Here is a 17,526-nt window from a genome sequence, read left to right as displayed (position 1 = left end):
GTTTTCATAATAAAGTCACAATGTGCAGCAGACTTAGTAACATGCTTAGGACACAGCTAATAAAGCACACCTAGGGCGTAACACACGGGTTCCCATAAGTCAGAGCTGACTCAACAGCAACTTTTTTTTTTTTTTTTAATAGGATGTCATCACCAAACTAACTTAATTATTCAAAACCTGGAAAACTTCCCATGTGCCCTCTAAATAGAGACCTGAGAATATGACTAAGGACAGGATCTCAGTAGACAACAGCCACAGCACTCACCTTGACATGGGAGCCGGCATAAAGCCTCTGGGCCAGCAATCTTCCCGCCTGGATTGCTACTGGGGTTAGCTCCAGCTTATCCTCCAATATATCACCAATGGCATAGATATAAGGCACATTGGTCTGCTCCTCATCACTGACAGGTATTTTTCCAGTCCTGCAAGTTCATTCAGTTAAAGTCATCAGTCACCATTATTAATTATGTAGAACAAAGTCCCCTTTCTCCCAAGGAAGCCCATAACTGTAACCCTAGCTGAGGGCCACGTTCTAGTGTATTTAAAAAAACAAAAACCATCCAGAGGAGCCAAAAAGCTTAGTGACAACTCTGTCCATTATGATGAAAAAATCAAAGGTCTAAGAAAGCTGTAAGAAATCCTAGAATGGGAGAACTAGAACATAATGGTCGATTATAAAAGATTCTAAATTGTAATAGCCAGTTTTGCTAGTTATTACCTCTCTCTATGCCTCAGTTACCCTATCTATAAATGGAATAACAGGAATGAGAAAGAGAATACCACCATCTACCTTAAGGGGTTGTGAGGACTGAATGAGAAAGTGTGTAAAACATATAGTACAACAGCCCACAGCTCACGGTTAAGTGCATAAATGTGAGCTATGTTAAGTGTATAAAACATATTGTACAACAGCTCACACTTAAGTGCGTGAATGTGAGCTATTAACATTATATAAAATCTAACACTTGGACCCAACTGGAAACAGGCTAGAAGGTTACTAAGAAGATCGAACACTAGTCCGCTAAATCTTATTGGTGGCTTTCCTAACTTCTTTGTCTCCTCACCCCAGTGCAAGCAAAAGAAAGCAAAAATCATCACAGTGATCTTAGGAGATCTGTCCTCCTGAATAAATGTTGTTCCTGGAAGAAAAAAAATTATTGTACTTTCCAAAGCAGCTTGCCATTCACAGCACTTGTTCCCACTGGATGTAAAAATGATGATACTGGGAAATAACTCATGCTGTCCCCAAAAGCAGACACCATAGATTCTCAGTTATCCGGTGTAGCGGTATGCGCCAAGGGATTTTAACTTTAACAACCCCCCCAAAAATTTAAAAATTTGATACTTGTAACTGTCGCTGGAAATGTAGTCATCACCCTCATGATTCTAAAACTTGGTTCAAGTTCACATAAAGAAGCTCAAAGCACATACCTGCAATTACTGTGGGGCTGTACATACAAAGAAGAAATAAAATGCAAGCCACTGTATTTCTTATTTAGATTTTGAAAAGGAAAAAAAAAAACAAAGAGGAAATCCTAATTTGAGTGGCATTGAAAGAAAAGTTTTCAAAGTTTAAAAAGGGAGCTTTCTAACTGTGGTAAAATTAACTTTAACAATCTAAAGCTCTAGTATTGATCAATTTTGTAAATAACTGAAATAATAATATTCAATGCAACATAATATTTTTACTTACTTTTCATTTATCTTTACTCCCACGGTTTCTAAACCAATTTTTCTTGTGCAAGCATCTCTTCCTATTGCCAGCAATACCTGAAAAGTTGTTAATACAGTGGTGACTATTAACAAAAAGGCTTTGCATGAGTTCTTTAATATTTTCCTCTGCTTGTTAAAGACAATCCAATTTCATTCTCTAGACCGGGTTAAGAATTATTTCATTAAGAAAATAATGTAAGAGTTTAATAAACAAATGAAGGTCTTTTTAAAAAAGAAAAACCTTTGACCACGATGCAGCAGAAATCCTTTCCTATTTCTTCATAAGGAAAGGGGACTTTATTCCTTAATAAACCTTGCCAAGTTTAGGGGCAAATATAGCACACAGTATGACCGAATGAAGTGACTTTTTAAAATGGTGGGCTGGGGAGATGCAAGGGCGGGGAGAACATGGGACAAAGGAATTCTAGCTCACTGAAAAATTCCAGTACCTTTTTATAGCCATCTGACAAACAATATTTAAATGACAGTGGAAAAATCTGAAGCTACCTCTCTATCAAAACAAACTATAACATTACAAGTAACAAAGATGGGAATAGAAGCAGTGCATTTTGGAAACAACAGATAGCCAGTAGCCACAGTAAGTGACCAGAAGATATCCAATAAGCACGTATTTACTTTCTAATGAAGTACTGACTTGGGTCCATTCCTTACCGTATTATACTCTCCTTCAATGGTTTCCTCACTATTGGTGGACTGCGCTACCACCCGCAGTCGGCCTGGTGTCCCTGCTTCAATTTGTTCAACCTACAAAAGTGACAAAGTTTTGCTCTGAAATAAAGGCATATATCAAGGGAGACAACTATGTCCTCACCTTTTATCTAGTTAACTCAAAGTGAAAACATAAAATATGGCTCTGAAAGGTCTTTTATGGCCTATCTCCCTTTAGGATGGCCCATCAACATCTTTAAGATGATAAATGATTCTTTTTTTTTATTCCCTTCTTTCTCGCTGCTTAAATGTTGTTTCAAATAGTTGTCAAACAATTAAAATTGAGAGAGAGAAGTAGGAAAGAAGAAGGGCAGAGAAACACACTACAAATGTTCGTGCTGGAGTAGGTAATACAGGTAACAGCTGGCAGGTCTAAAAATCATAGTGGGCAAGAAGATACTTGTTTACCACAACCAGGGATTGTTAAGGATGCAGGGAGGAAGGAGCCAGCCCTGGTACCTGTGCTAAGCAAAGGAGACTGAACACGCTAACCTACTGCACAGAGATATCAACAATAATCTACAGCCTGGGTAACAATGGCTTAGAAATCCTGTCACTTGGAGGCGTCTCTATGTATGCTGAGTTACCTTGGATGTTTAAAGGGCAGACAAATCACACATTTCTATAAAACATCTACTGGGAGAAACCCATAAAATCACCTGCAATTTTTACTCTACCTTTAAAATACAACCTCTCTGTATAGGCAAACTGTCAGGTCTCACATTATTTTCAACATCAATAGATAGTAAAAATTTCCTTTTAGAATTCTCTTTCTTTCTGATATAGTCAAACCCCCTTTGAACATGCTAAAAATGTCTTTCCTGTTTAACTTAAATTTAAACATTCTAATATTTTAAGAGGAGCCCTGGTGGTGCGGTGGTTAAGAGCTTGGCTGCTAACCAAAATGTCAGCACTTCAAATCCACTAGCTGCCCCTTGGAAACACTATGGGGCAGTCCTACTTGGTACTTACAGGGTCCCTTTGAGTTGGAATCAACTCGACAGCAATGGGTTTGGTAATCTTTAAAGATGTAAATTCGTCCACGACTTAGATTTATTTCAAAATGGTGAGTTAAGGGCCTCATCCTACCTCTATTCCTTCCTGCCTTGCTCAGTTTTGTGCTCTACTCTGACCTTATTGGTATCTAGAACAATCCCCCCTCCACTCCTACACACACAGTGTCATTTTGTACATGTTAATGTTCTCTCATATGGGGTAACTACGAGTTGGAATCAACTCGATGGCAATGGGTTTGGTTCTTTTTTTTTTTTTGGCTTAATCTTCTCTATCCAAAATGCACTCTGTCGTCTCCAGTCTCTTAATGCCTTTATTTGCATTTCAGCTCAAATGTCACCTCCTCCAAGAAGCCCTCCCTGAAGCTCAGATTAGAGAAAGTCTACCTGCTATGCACTCTCCTAGTCCCCTCTATTCTTCCTTCATAGCAAAGAAAATAGTTATTTATTACTTGCTTACTGTTTAATTTCTCCAGACTGTAAGTTTCATAAGAAAGAAAAAGGCCAGTGTCTCTTGTTCTCAGCTATACTGCCAGTGCTTGGCACAAAGTTGGGGTTCAACAACCATCTGTGGAGTGACTACATTTCCCCGTGCACCGCGGAGGCATACAGCATCCAATCTCCTGGATATACTTTCTAATAAAGTAACCACACCACTAAAGTAGTGTTCTACCAAGTCTTTATGATTTATATTTAGTTTGACAGGATTTGAAAAATAGCCTTCATATGCAAAGATGTCACTGCAGTGGTGTGAACCAAAGTACTCCTCACAAGTGCCACACATATACATATTTCATATTCCAACGATGTCAAGGGTTATCGCCACGTTTGTGGAATAAGAATCAACTTAATCATATTACAGGATGTGGCGCAGTGGTTAATAGCTTGGCTGCTAACCAAAAGGTCGGCAGTTCAAATCTACCAGCCACTCCTTGGAAACCCTATGAGGCAGTTCTACTCTGTCCTATAGGGTCGCTATGAGTCAGAATTGACTTGACAGCAATGGGTTATGGATTCTAGTTTTCAGGTACAAAAGAGGTCATGTACCTAATCCTTCAATAGACTCATCAACTAAAGGAGCATGAGAGAGGCTAAGTAAAGTGGACAAGGTCACAAAATCGGCAGCAGTGTTGCCTAGACTCCTTGCCTGCAGAAAGCTCCTTCCACCCAGTCACTATAGTGCAACAGGCTTTCTTAATCTGGCTATGAGGAATTGGGGATACCCTGGTAAACCAAGCAAAATGTTATGTACACAGACACATCCTCTCAAAGGTTCACAACCTCCCAAATGTTAAGATGCTCTATAAGATGATGTTACTTTTTACCAGCATAGCACATACTCCAAGTACAGCTGCTGTTTCCTAATCATAGTCCTGATGGAAACATACATAGCCCTACTCCCAAAACACAGCTAGTGATCAAGCACTGATAACTTCCAGGAAATGCATTACTTAATCCTCACAACATCTAATGACTTTGTAAGTGCTAGCTAACGCAATCCTCACAAGAATCCCAAGTTACAGCATTCCTGATTACTTATGTTGCCGAAAGGATGCTTCCCACCACCCACTCCAACTCTCTCTCTTGCGTTTTAACATGGGTACAGAATCGACAAACCTATAGGCAATCCCCACTTACTTTTATTGGTACAAACTGTCTTATAAACTTGATGCCATGTTCTTCCATGTGTTCACCAATTTTGTTGGCCATGTCCTGGTCAAATCCTCTAAGGAGAATGGACCGTACCATAACAGTGACATCTAAACCAGTACCAGCGAGAAACCCAGCACATTCCAACGCGACATAGGATGCTCCAACCACCAGGGTCTTACCCGGGGAGTAAGGTAAGGAGAAAAGATCATCACTGAAAAGATATTTAGGAGAAAAAAAGAAAGAAAACAAAAAACGTTCATATGCGAATAACGAGCAACTCAAAGCAGGTATTTTTATTTTCCTAAGATTAAAGATTAAAAACATTCTGTTAACACAACGTAATATGAGAAATTTTTATAAACTCTTGGACGTGCCCACTTTCTTGCCACTCGGGTGCTTTGGGTATAGCTTCAGGTACTTCTGACGTGAGTCCAACTAAGACAATTTTAGAGTATTTAGTTATTTAATAACTCAAGCTATTTATCAGATGTGCCAAAGTCAAACAAAATTATTTTGAACTGTTTGAAATAATTCTATACTAACCCGACGGCAGTGGGTAATGTGTTTAAAACCACACATGTGTATACAGTTGCAAAACCAAACCCACACTCTCCCACCACTCAGGTCTCTCCTGGTGGAAAAACCTACTACTTTTCACTTGGCACATCAGTTATTAAGAATGGGGAGAAAGGTTGAAAGAATTTTCAGTATCTTGCTTTTCTAATATGAAAACCAACTATAACAAGTAAAACCTTACAAAAGCTTCTAGTCTAGTGAGGAATATACAAGACATAGAGACCACAAAAGCACTGTTGGGAATGAGTTTTTAAAAACACAAAAAGGGAGCTTACCCACAGCAGCAATGACAGCAGTTGCCATCTGAGCTGCTTGCCCCTGGATGAGGCCACAATGGATAAAATTATAGCACATACACAAACAAAAAAGGTCAGCAATGTTATCACTTGATAGGCAAAAATAAATCACCCTGCAAAACCTTCTTGTCTAACTCACAAATTTCAGAAAGGTCTCTCTGTACTGACACTGACCATTTCAACAGCAGTGAGCAGAGGCTAGGACCTGATGGATCTAAATGGCCTGCCAGCCTCTAATTCTTTTAACACCTACTTTGCAAGTCTCAATGGGTAATATACTTACTGTTTGTCAAAAACAATGTATATACACACAAATCATTTATAAAATACTGTTGACTACCAATCTAATTTACGTATTATACATTTATAATATATACTCACACACGTGTAAATAAGTTTCAAGTACAAATATAAATAATATACACATATTTCTATATACAAACATGAGAGTAGTGATAATAATATTAACTCAGGGTGGTAAGATAACCAATGTTAGTCTCTCCTTTGCAGTACTGAATTTTCAAAATGTTCTCTTGTTAAAACAAAATATGGCAAAGAACTTGGCGCTCCAGGACATAGACTAAATGGATTCGGGGAGAGGGGGAACAAAAGCAAAAATCCACAATGGGTTTTTTCTTTTCTTTCCTGCTTTGCTTTTTCCTTACCTGCTGATGCAGTACTCTCTGTCGCCAGGGATGCCCAAGTAACGTGGCCTTTCACCAGTGGCAATGAGAAATCTCTCCGCTGAAAAAATTTTTTCTTTGCCTTTATTATTGGTTGCCTACAAAAGAGCCAATATGTCAACTTTTAGTTATTATCCCACAGAATTGCTAACTTTACAGTCAATAAAGGCTGTTCACCATATTATCTAATTTGATCCCCATAAAAAGTTGGTAATATCTCTTAAAGAAAGAGATATTAAGGCTCTGAGCTGTTAATGGACTTGCTTAACATCACAATGTCAGAATGTTGGCAGAGCCAAGACTCAAATTCAGGTAGCCTGGCTCCATATCCAGCACTCTTACCACTTTACCCCACCACAACGGAAGGCCCTGTGAGTAGGCATGGCTGCAAAGGCACCAAACTGCACCTTCTGGGTCATGGTGGCCATTGTTACTGTTATGTGCAGTCTATGTCAACTCATAGCAGCCTCGTGTGATGGAACAAAACTGCCCCATAGAGTCTTCTAGGCTGTAATCTTTACAGGAGGAAATTGCCAGGTCTTTCTCCCACAGAGCAGCTGGGTGGGTTCAAACCACCAATCGTCCAGTTAGCAGCCAAGCGCTTAACCGTTGCACAGTCAAGGGTCTATGCAGGCCATTATTTTTATTATAATCATCTCCTTTTCTCCCATACCCCACGCCTAACAAAATAAAAGCTAGTCCAGGTTATTTTACCTTAACTCTATGAGGACCAACAAACTGCCCATAAGCATTCTCATAGGTGACTTTTTTCTCCCGCAGAGCGACCCGGTAGCCCCAGTTCAGTGAGCCGATGTAATTCTGTACAGCTTCTGTCATTTTTTCCCAGTCGTGTTGAACTGTGTAAGAAAACAGGGAACGTTTAGATTTTCACCTACCTGGCAGAGATCATTTCTCAATAACTTTTCCCATGGACTAGAAAGAGTAATAAGTCCCCAGGTTACCAATGTCCAAACTCGTACTTGCCCTTTAACATTATATAAATTTGACCTAAACTGTAATGACCGAACCAACTCCTACTGGCACTAAAGTAAAGCAAAATAATTTAAGAATCATATCCACCTATTTCAACTTACCTACAAATTCGACTTAAAGGCACAGTTAGGAACTGATCTCGTTCATAACCCAGGGACTGCCTACATCGGTCTAAAACAATAAGGCCTTCATTTTGAGCACATAAAACACTTTTTATCTTCAAATATTTTTACCCTTTTAGAAAACTACTGTAACAATTAACTAACGTGAGGCTTCCTAGCAATTCTAAGACTTAAAATAATACACTAACTTTTTTCTTCTTTATCTAGAAATGAACTGGAATTTTACTTTGGATTGTAAATACTAACTGCTGGGATATGGGGTATGGTTTCAGTCCTAGGATTCTGTATTTGTAACAAACTCTATGGGATTCCGATGTAGCCTGGTTTGGGGTTACTGAATTGGTAACACTCTTTAGACCAGGGGCTGGCAAACTATGGCCCACAAGCCAAATCTCGCCAGTCACCTTTTCTGTAAATAAACTTTTATTGGAACAGTCGCATTCCTTCATTTACACATGGTCTATGTCTGCTTTTGCGCTATAATGGCAGAGTGGAGTAGTTACAAGAGGCCATATGATCCACAAAGCCTAAAATATTTACTATCTGGCCTTTACAGAAGAAGTGCCAACCCTTGGTCTAGACAGAGCATTTTCAGAGTCAATCTCAACTGCCTACGCTCCAACTCTGCACCTCACCAAACAGCGTGAGAGTTCTTGATTCTGTAACTTAATTCTTGAGAGTTAAGACAATATGATCAGTATCAAATTTCAAAAACCTTACAAAAGAGATAAAAAAAATCAGTCTTCTGCCATCATTAATTAATACCTTATCATAAATTAATGTCCTATCAATGACTAAGAAATAAACAGGCTACAGGTAAAATACATTGATTGGTGACGGGAAGAAGACAGTTTCTGAAGAAATTGTGGTTTGTTAGGAAGGAGAAGAAAATTAGCATATATTGGAAGGAAGAACCTAAGTTTAAAATGATTAATGCAGCCACACAGGAAGTGGGGGAAACAAGGTCTATAGAATCTGTCATGAATTGAACTGTGTCCCCCAAAATATGTGTCAACTTGGCTAGGCCATGATTCCCAGTCTTGTGTGGTTGTCCTCCATTTTGTGATCTGATGTAATTGCCCTATGTGTTGTAAATCCTCATCTCTGCCAGTGGTTGATAAGGCAAGATTAGATTATACTACAGAGAATTAGGGCGGGATGCAACACCCTTAATCAGGTCACAGCCCTGATGCGATATAAGGGGAACTTCCCTGGAGTGTAGCCTACATCACCTTTTATCTTACAGGAGATAAAAGGAGAGAGAACTGAGCAGAGAGAGGGACCAGACTACCACCAAGAGAAGAGCCAGAAGTGGAGCTCGTCCTCTGGACCTAGGATCACGGTACCAAGAACCTCCTAGACCTAGGGGAAGCCTGATACCAAGACACATGTAGATCTCCAAGGAATGCTGGGCCCACAAATGCTGAAAGGAGACAAAGACCTTCCCGTAGAGCTGACTGAGAGAAAGCCTTCCCCTAGAGCTGGCTCTTTAAACTTGGACCTCTAGCCTCCTAGCTGTGGAATAAACTTCTGTGTGGTAAAGCCATCCCCTTGTAGTATTTCTGTTACAGCAGCACTAGATAACTAAGACAGGATCCAGTGGCCACCAATGCTGCCCCTGATCTGTCCCATCCTACTATAGAGAACCAGGCCACATCCTTAGATTTGACAACAGTAATGAAACTAACAGAACCACCTATCAGCTTCTAACATGCTCAATACATCTTCTTATTTGAATCTCAAAGCATCTGAAGGGGCAGGAATTACACCCCTTACGTGCACAAGGAAATAAAGAAAAATGACCTGCCCGAGCTCATGTACCAGTTCAGTGTTGTATGTAAAATATCAAGTGTGTGGTAGGAGATTTATGTCCAAAACCACAAGCCCCCAACTGCAAACCAATGACTTTGCTTTCCTTGTATAATGGCCATAAGATCCTAAAGCTTCTCAAATACTTAGTTTTTCAAATGCACATTTAATTCTTGAGCATAAGAATTCAATAGATAAATCTGAAGAATATAGAGCCAGTAAATCTTCTAAAAAGGGCTAAATCATCCACTTCAAATGGCTGAGCTCAAGTGATTTTTCTTAAGGCCTGAGACTTTCTCTGTACATTCTCAGTTTGGCGCTTGGGGAAAAAGGCCTATCACAGACTGAGTGCTGGACCCGCCAGCTGTGAGGGTGACATCACTAGGCAGAGTCAGCTGTCCTGCCTGGGTCCCTTTCTTCCCTCACCACCCTGGAAGCTATCCCCAGTGTCAGAGACTGTTTTCCTATAAAAGAGGAGGGCTGTTCTTTGGTCAAGGACATGAAATTAGGTGTGTTTCTAGTCTGAAAATGCAAACAAGCCCTCAAGCTTCATCAGTTGAAAGACATGGATCAGCAGCCTTTACGGGCTTCGATTTTCTTATCAGAAAAATACACCTTCAAATTTCTTTCTAGCTCTAAGACCTAAGGACACAAAATAACGCTTGCCTAAATCCACTGTATGCTTCACCACAATTATTTTACCACAAAAAGGAGGGCAATAACTTTGGCTCCCTCAGTGGTGGCTCCCGGCAGGCACAGCAGCCCCCTCCCAAAGCCCAGCTCTGGTTCTCTCAGCTAGGCCACAGCTTATTTCAGAGGGCCAAAGGCTTAATTACTGAGAACAGCTGAAGATATAACAAGAACCAAGCCAACAGGCTTCCATTTATGAAGAGTAAAAGTATTTAAATAGCTCTCAAAGACTACGGGGTTGCTGCTGATGCCGACGAATACAAGAAGTGGAAGGTACAGAAATAGAAAACTGTATTTCCACCTTCAAATCTGGAGAAAGGGAAGAAACACAAAGGAGGCAGAACCGTTAAAATAGTTGGATAAATCATTTATCTAAGGATAGAGAAATATGATAATTTTGACTTGGTTCAAGTTTTAAAGTCCCATGAAATTTAAAAAAGGCCCAGGTCTGGATTATGCTAGTATTGGCTTTTTATTACTTCACTGGTAAACTTACTAATTCTTGACTATATAATTTAGAAATAAATTCAACTTAAAAATAAGCATTAAAAAAAAGTTGCCATAAAGTCAATTCTGACTCATGGTGACCCCATGTGTTAGAGCAGAACCACTCCATAGGGTTTTCTTGGCTTTACTCTTCATGGAAGCAGATTGCCAGGCCTTTCTTCCATGGCACTGCTGGGTAGGTTCAAACTGCCAACCTTTCGGTTAGAAGTCGAGCACAAACACTAGCATAGCTGATGTTTATTACCAAATGACAGCTTCAGAGATCTTCTTTTTCTGCATAGATCTGTCAATTCACCAAGTTATATTTCACCACCCACCTGACTGTTGAAGTCATTAGAATTATACTTACTTGGCCCTGTTAATAAAATGCATATTCAGCAAAGGCCTGTATTTTTCACCTTCAACTTACTAACCTGATGCAGTAATTAAACCACCAGCAGTTTAATAGCCTAAAAACCCACTATACATTTTCTAACTGAACTAGTAACCCTGGTTCCATATTTTTTATAAAAGTTGGTAGTTTAGGGCTAACATCAATGAGCACTGCACACAAATTTTGAGTACTAGATCCTATCCAGATAAATAAAAACTTTATGGGTCTGAGTTACATCTCTCTAGCACTGTTAATTACCTAGATTTAAGAACCAGTGACACTCATTGGCAAGAAGACAGTATATGGAAGTTAGAAAACTGCATAAATCAAAATCTGCTTGGAACAACCTTGCTTTTTCCAAAGTTAAATTCTAAACTTTCTCAGATTAATGCTCTTATTATCATATTTTTTGCAAATAATGCACCCACACAGTAACACATGGTATAACTCGCTTATAAAAATAGCAAGGGGGGGTTGGGTGGCTGGCAAAAAACTTACAATGTATGTGCTATGTGTGTAAAAATATGGTATGTGGCATTCTCTTTAACAGAGAGCTAACTTGGTTCAAATATACAACTTCCTATGGTATCAGTAAATGTTTTTATACATTAAACAAATAACCAAGAAAATGCTTGGCAGAATCCACTCCAGTTTATGAAACTCTGATTAAAGAATTAAAAGCAGCAAGTCCTGGGATAGCGTCTTCTCCTCTATAGGTATGGGCTTCAAATTTCTCTCCCCATTTTCTTCTGCCCCAATCCCTAGAACCCACTAAAGGAGGTACCCACAAGCCCTTAGAAAAATTGTACAGCTCGCTAAATTCATCTACATTCCACCCAAACCACCCAGCGTGTTTCTGCCCACAGCACAGTCCTCCCACCCATTCCTCATACGTGTTTCCCACATGCCCCAGGCTCCAGACACACCAGGGTACTTGCTATCTTCAAATATAAACCTTGGTCATCCTCTTCTCTCTGCCTGAATGGAGTGACCTCCTCCCCCCTGCTGACTGTCAAGGACATAATCCATCTGAGAAGACTCTTAGATTTACCAATCCCACCACTGTGCTCCCCGGGTACTGTGGTGCGCACATCAACGATGCATCAATGGTAACAGTGGCATCTGTGCACCTACAAGATTTGGATTATTTACCTCTATATTTTCCTAGCACCGAATCAAGTGCCAACAGTAGACACTTGAGATATAACTTCACCAGTAGGATTTCCAAAATGCCTATTAAGGAGTCTAATAAATTAATTGAAGGGAGACCCTGTTGCTAACTGGGTGCATTAACAGTAGTCTTCCAGGAGGGTAAAAAATTGCATTAATGGAAGATTTAGTTGAAAGGCATTCAGACACTCCAAGGGCATGACAGCTGGGGGATGTGGGGGCGTAGCGATGGACTACAGGTAGATTATACATTAAATGCATGCTCTGCAGGTAAAAAGAGTTTGCTTTAAATTCATGCGTCATGTTCCACACGTCAAGAGTCTGCTCAACTGCCCTTCCCTCTGGACAAGAGAAAAGGACGTGGGCAAGGCACCTCTGAGCCAGATAATGATGCTCTCAGGGCTAGCCTCAATTCTCCAAGGCTCATGGGCAGAAAGCAGCCTTGGAAAGGTTTGGGGACACAGGTATAAACTGTTAAGCACCTGAATCTTCTAGGATGCCAAACTTGAAAAAAGTACTTTTAGTCTTAAGTGGGAAGTAGAAGCATCAACAAAGGAAGTATGACTAGTTTTAGTGGGAGCAAACTTTTTGAAAGCAAGTATTTTTCCCTTGTTTTTTTAAATCTTGAATTAAACTACCCATTTAAACTCACAGAAAGCCACAAATGGTTTACCTTACTTCCTGGCTGGACAAGTGCACCCTCAAATGCCCCACCCCACCCCCACCCAACAGATCTCAAAACTAAAATCAGTTAGGGGTTGGAGTTTCACTCGCAAGGGCACAGTGAGATCTGTCATTAATTAGTCACGACGCTGTGCCAGGCCTCATTTCATTCTTCTACCAGGTAATGCAATTTACGTCATAAAGTCGACAATTCCCTGTTCAATTTTTTAGGATTTCATGAGTACTCTAAATATTTTTAATGCAACAAAGACTAATCTCCCCGCAAACGCTCTCGCTCCCCCTCAAAAAAAAATCAGCTCACGCAACAGTCTTTCTTCTTTGGAGAGAAGAAAAAATGTAACAGCTTCAAAAGAATGCAAACATAATTTATCCTTCCTTATGATACACCATATCATCAAGAGAATTTTAAGGAATTCTGGTTTTCTATTACAGGGAGATTATATTTCAAGTACAATGTCTATTCTTACTATAATAACTATAGTTGACTGACACACAATAACTAACGATTTTATCCATAAAAAATTTAAATAATAAAAACTTCCAAGTTAATTCACTAGCCTCATAAAAAAAGATAACACATTACAAGATGACAGTTCACACCCCAAAAGCACAAAGAGTAGCTTTCCCCTCCATACCTGTGTCCTCGACTTTCCATCCATAGTTGCGAGAGTCTCGCAGGGCTTGTCCTAACAAAGCTGCCTGGTGCATCAGTTTTTTAGGTATGCAACCCACATTCACACACGTTCCTCCAAGACCTACAGCAACATTGAGAAATAACTTATGCCATACTTTACAATCCTTCAAAGGAAAAGGTCAAAAATTATTACAACTCCCGAACATAATTTATTTGCTTAATGTGGCCGATACTGTTGCTGTAAATCTACTCCTATGTCTCCCAACATCTTAAGTTCAAAGGGCCTTATATACAAAATAGTGACATCATCCTAAAACAAAACAAAAATAAGGGGCAGATTTCCACATATTACAAAGATTCAAAATTAACTGATTGCTGATAAAGATGCCAGAAAAATTGAAATTGCATTATGTACACAACGCTATGCTTATCACCGGACCTATGCCTGAACTGATAAACTAGGCATGGTTGGAATGTAGTGTGTCTGAAAGTACATATAAAATCTAATGTATACGTGCATTTTCCTAGAGAGATGGCTCATGGCTTTCACTGGATTCTCAAAGGGATTTATGATCAAAAAACTTCAGCATCCCTGAATTTAAAGAACACGGGCATAGGCTGTTTCCATTAGAATAAAATGCAAGCAGGTGTGGAGGACAAACTGACACGGGAAGAGTGCAAGATGGTACTTGCTATTCTTTACGTGTGAACCTTGGTCATTCTCTTCTCTCTGCCTGGATGGAGCAACCTTCTTGCCTTTGCTGATTGTCAAGGACACAACCCATCAGAGAAATCATCCCAGTCACCTCTTAAACCAGATTAACAATCCTATCACTGTGATACATCCACAGATAAAAAGTTTAAACTTTCAATAATTAAGCCCCTAAGTATACTAACCAAAAAAAAAAAAGTATACTAGGTTACTCAAATTTTTACCTTCATATCATCATAAAAGCATGTAGATAAGGTTTTTAATATTTTAACTCTGTACCAAAGAACCAAAATTTTCATCATTTTTTAACCTGAGCCCATTTTAACTTAGCTCACTTTAAAGAGGTATACTTTTTCATTTAATTTTGAAATTTTTAATTTGGGTCCAAGATCCATTTAGACCAGTGCCATGGAAAATCCTCCTTTCTTACAAATTCACTTCTAAAATGTTTTAAAAGCTTACCCCATCTAGTTCCAAGAGGGGTTGGAGTGACAAAATCCAGGACCATCACCTTCTTGTCATACTTGGCTGCCTCCTGGGAAAACAAAATTATTAAATTTAGTATGTTAAAATGCATGGAAAAGGTTAACATGATAGACTAGAAATGGACAGCTAAAAACCCATGCTGTTTTTATTAAGCTATAATGCCTAAACCTGGAAACCCTGGTGGCGTAGTGGTTAAGTGCTACAACTGCTAGCCAAAGGGTCAGCAGTTCAAATCTGCCAGGTGCTCCTTGGAAACTCTATGGGGCAGTTCTACCCTGTCCTATAGGGTCGCTATGAGTCGGAATCGACTCAACGGCACTGGGTTTGGTTTTTTTTTAATAATGCCTAAAGGACAACCAGTTATTAACACCTAGGAATTTCATATGCCAGGGTGATTCGTGCAACTCCAGGATAAAAATAGAGAAAGACTCAGATAGCTCCAAGGGCAGCTTTAGAAAATATGCATATTACTGTTGTAGAACTGTCAGAATCTGTTGGAAATCCTAGAATCCTCTGACACAGGTCTAATCAAATAACAACAGACTAAGCAAAAATCAGAAAAAAATGTAGCCATTTTTCAAGCAAGTGATAAGCAGCAGGAAAGCAAGCAATAGCTCATAGTCCTTGATTCAGTCTATATCCTATAACGGAATATTTTAAAAAATATTATCTATTTTGATTTAATTTAGTTTATAAGCAGAATATGGAAAGAGCTTTTCTTCTGAAATTATGAGATTTCCTAAAATTTTCATATGAGAAGTGCATGGAAAAGCTGGCTCTATCTAAAATAACCCAAAATATCACATCCGTTGCCACTGAGTCAATTCCGACTCATAGCGACCCTATAGGATACAGAACTGTCCAATAGGGTTTCCAAGGAACAGATGGAGGACTCGAACTGCCAACCTTTTGGTTACCAGCTTGAGCTGTTAACCACTGCATCGCTAAGGGTCTAACAGTATCTAAGAGATTTCCAAATCTTCTTTTTTAGGGGAATGAAAACTTTCAGATGTTAGAAGTTCACTTCGTAGAGTATCCTTTACCTTTCTCAGAGAATAAGTTTTGCGTGTTGGCAGCCAGGTCGCCAAAGATTACTGAAAGGACTGAGTCTATGTGTCATTCACAAACATCACTGCTATAGTAAAATACATCATGTATTACTCCGGAATCACTTTCAGCAAAGCACTGCTTGATACTAGACAAATGGCGTTCACTGGGAGTTACTTTTGGTCGGTTCTGCTCCTAAATTTAGACAGCTTAATTTGAATGGGCCTTACTGATTCACCACAAGCTACACCTTAGGGCAGCAGAACCACTTCATCTTTTAAAGTACCCATTGGGTAAGGGTGATAGGCCCAAGGGCCCATCAGATCCAGGGTCAAGAGTGTCACTCCTACCTCCCTTATTTACGCATCCTCTTCACCATCACCCTCAGGCCACTGAACTAGTTACTTTCTTAGAACTCCTCATATACAGGAAGCAAGACATTTTTTATAAATAACTTTTTAAAAAATCCAACTTCTCTCCATCTTTCCATTGGGTTAAGAATAGGGAAACGGTCAACGTGGGGAAAAAAATGGTAAAGAATTAGAATTGTATTTAATTTCAAGCCAATACCTCTATTATCTTTGAAAAATCAACCAAACTTAAAACGAATAGGAATGTGTTCCAAAATACTAGGCCTGCACAATAAAAAAAAGGAAAAACTAAGAAACCAGGCCTGGTACTTGTATATAAAGAACATGCCACGTTTCAATTTGGAAAAATGACTTACAAAGTGGTCCCTTAACAAGTCCTGTCCAAGTTAATGGGCAAAATGCCACACCAGCGGATTAAACCAATTCCACAGAGATTGAAGAAATTAGTTCTGACAGGAATGTGAACATTTAAACCATAATCCAGATAAACACAACACAAGTAGCCTTGCCTTAGCAGCTGCCAGTCCTCCTGAGCCGCCTCCAATGATGATAAGGTCATAGTCATAGGACTCAGGAAGATCCTCAGAGCCATTCATTTTTAGTAGCTTTTGAAGTCTGCCCTCCTGATATGCCTAAAGAAGAAAAACAACGGAAGGGAGAATAATTTAACTTAAAGCAGCGATGACCTGATACATGCTATGACATTGATGAAACTTGAAAACATTATGCTAAGTGAAATAAGACACAAAAAGATAAATATCATATGATCCCACTTACATGAAATAGCTACAACCGGCATATGTATACACAGAAAAGTTTACAGGTGGTTATCAGAGGCTGGGAAAGGGAAAGAAGGGAATGGGGAGTTATTATCTAAGGGTACTGAGTTTCTGCTGGGGTGATGAAAAACTTTTGGAAATAGATAATGACAATGGTTGCACAACATGGTGAATGTAATTAATGTCACTGCAGTGTACACTTAAAAATGGTTAAAATGGCAAAACTTTTTGTTATATATGTTTTACCATATAAATAAAAAACTCTGTAAGGAAATCTTTCTCTAAAGAAAAGGAAAAGGGATTTTCAAAGGAAAAATGTTGCTTGGTTTAAATTACATCACACAAACGGAAATATTCAAGCCTCTTTTATGTGGTGCCTTCTTTTAGGCACTACATCCCAATGCCTTTTCACTCCACTGCTAACTACTCTGCAGTGTCCACCTAGTACTTCTACACAAGATCCTAACGGCCCAACAAAATCAAGTT

General features: G+C 39.3%; 1 protein-coding gene across 2 annotated transcripts in view; it reads right to left on the bottom strand.

The window, feature by feature from the left end:
- TXNRD1 (thioredoxin reductase 1) overlaps nucleotides 1-17,526 on the bottom strand; it is a 66,636-nt gene that overhangs the window by 22,940 nt on the left and 26,170 nt on the right. For both annotated transcript variants that reach the window (XM_049884216.1, XM_049884217.1), the window contains exons 3-11: nucleotides 16,771-16,893; nucleotides 14,820-14,892; nucleotides 13,647-13,766; nucleotides 7,378-7,520; nucleotides 6,646-6,761; nucleotides 5,094-5,319; nucleotides 2,386-2,478; nucleotides 1,694-1,770; nucleotides 266-422 (exon numbers count right to left, since the gene is read on the bottom strand). In XM_049884216.1, coding sequence (XP_049740173.1) covers nucleotides 266-422; nucleotides 1,694-1,770; nucleotides 2,386-2,478; nucleotides 5,094-5,319; nucleotides 6,646-6,761; nucleotides 7,378-7,520; nucleotides 13,647-13,766; nucleotides 14,820-14,892; nucleotides 16,771-16,857 — 1,092 coding nt within the window. In that variant the 5' untranslated portion in view covers nucleotides 16,858-16,893. The remainder of the gene's footprint in view (nucleotides 1-265; nucleotides 423-1,693; nucleotides 1,771-2,385; nucleotides 2,479-5,093; nucleotides 5,320-6,645; nucleotides 6,762-7,377; nucleotides 7,521-13,646; nucleotides 13,767-14,819; nucleotides 14,893-16,770; nucleotides 16,894-17,526) is intronic.

This window comes from Elephas maximus, chromosome 4 (assembly GCF_024166365.1).
Source record: "Elephas maximus indicus isolate mEleMax1 chromosome 4, mEleMax1 primary haplotype, whole genome shotgun sequence".
NCBI lineage: Eukaryota > Metazoa > Chordata > Mammalia > Proboscidea > Elephantidae > Elephas > Elephas maximus.
This window is presented reverse-complemented; position numbering and strand designations above follow the sequence as displayed.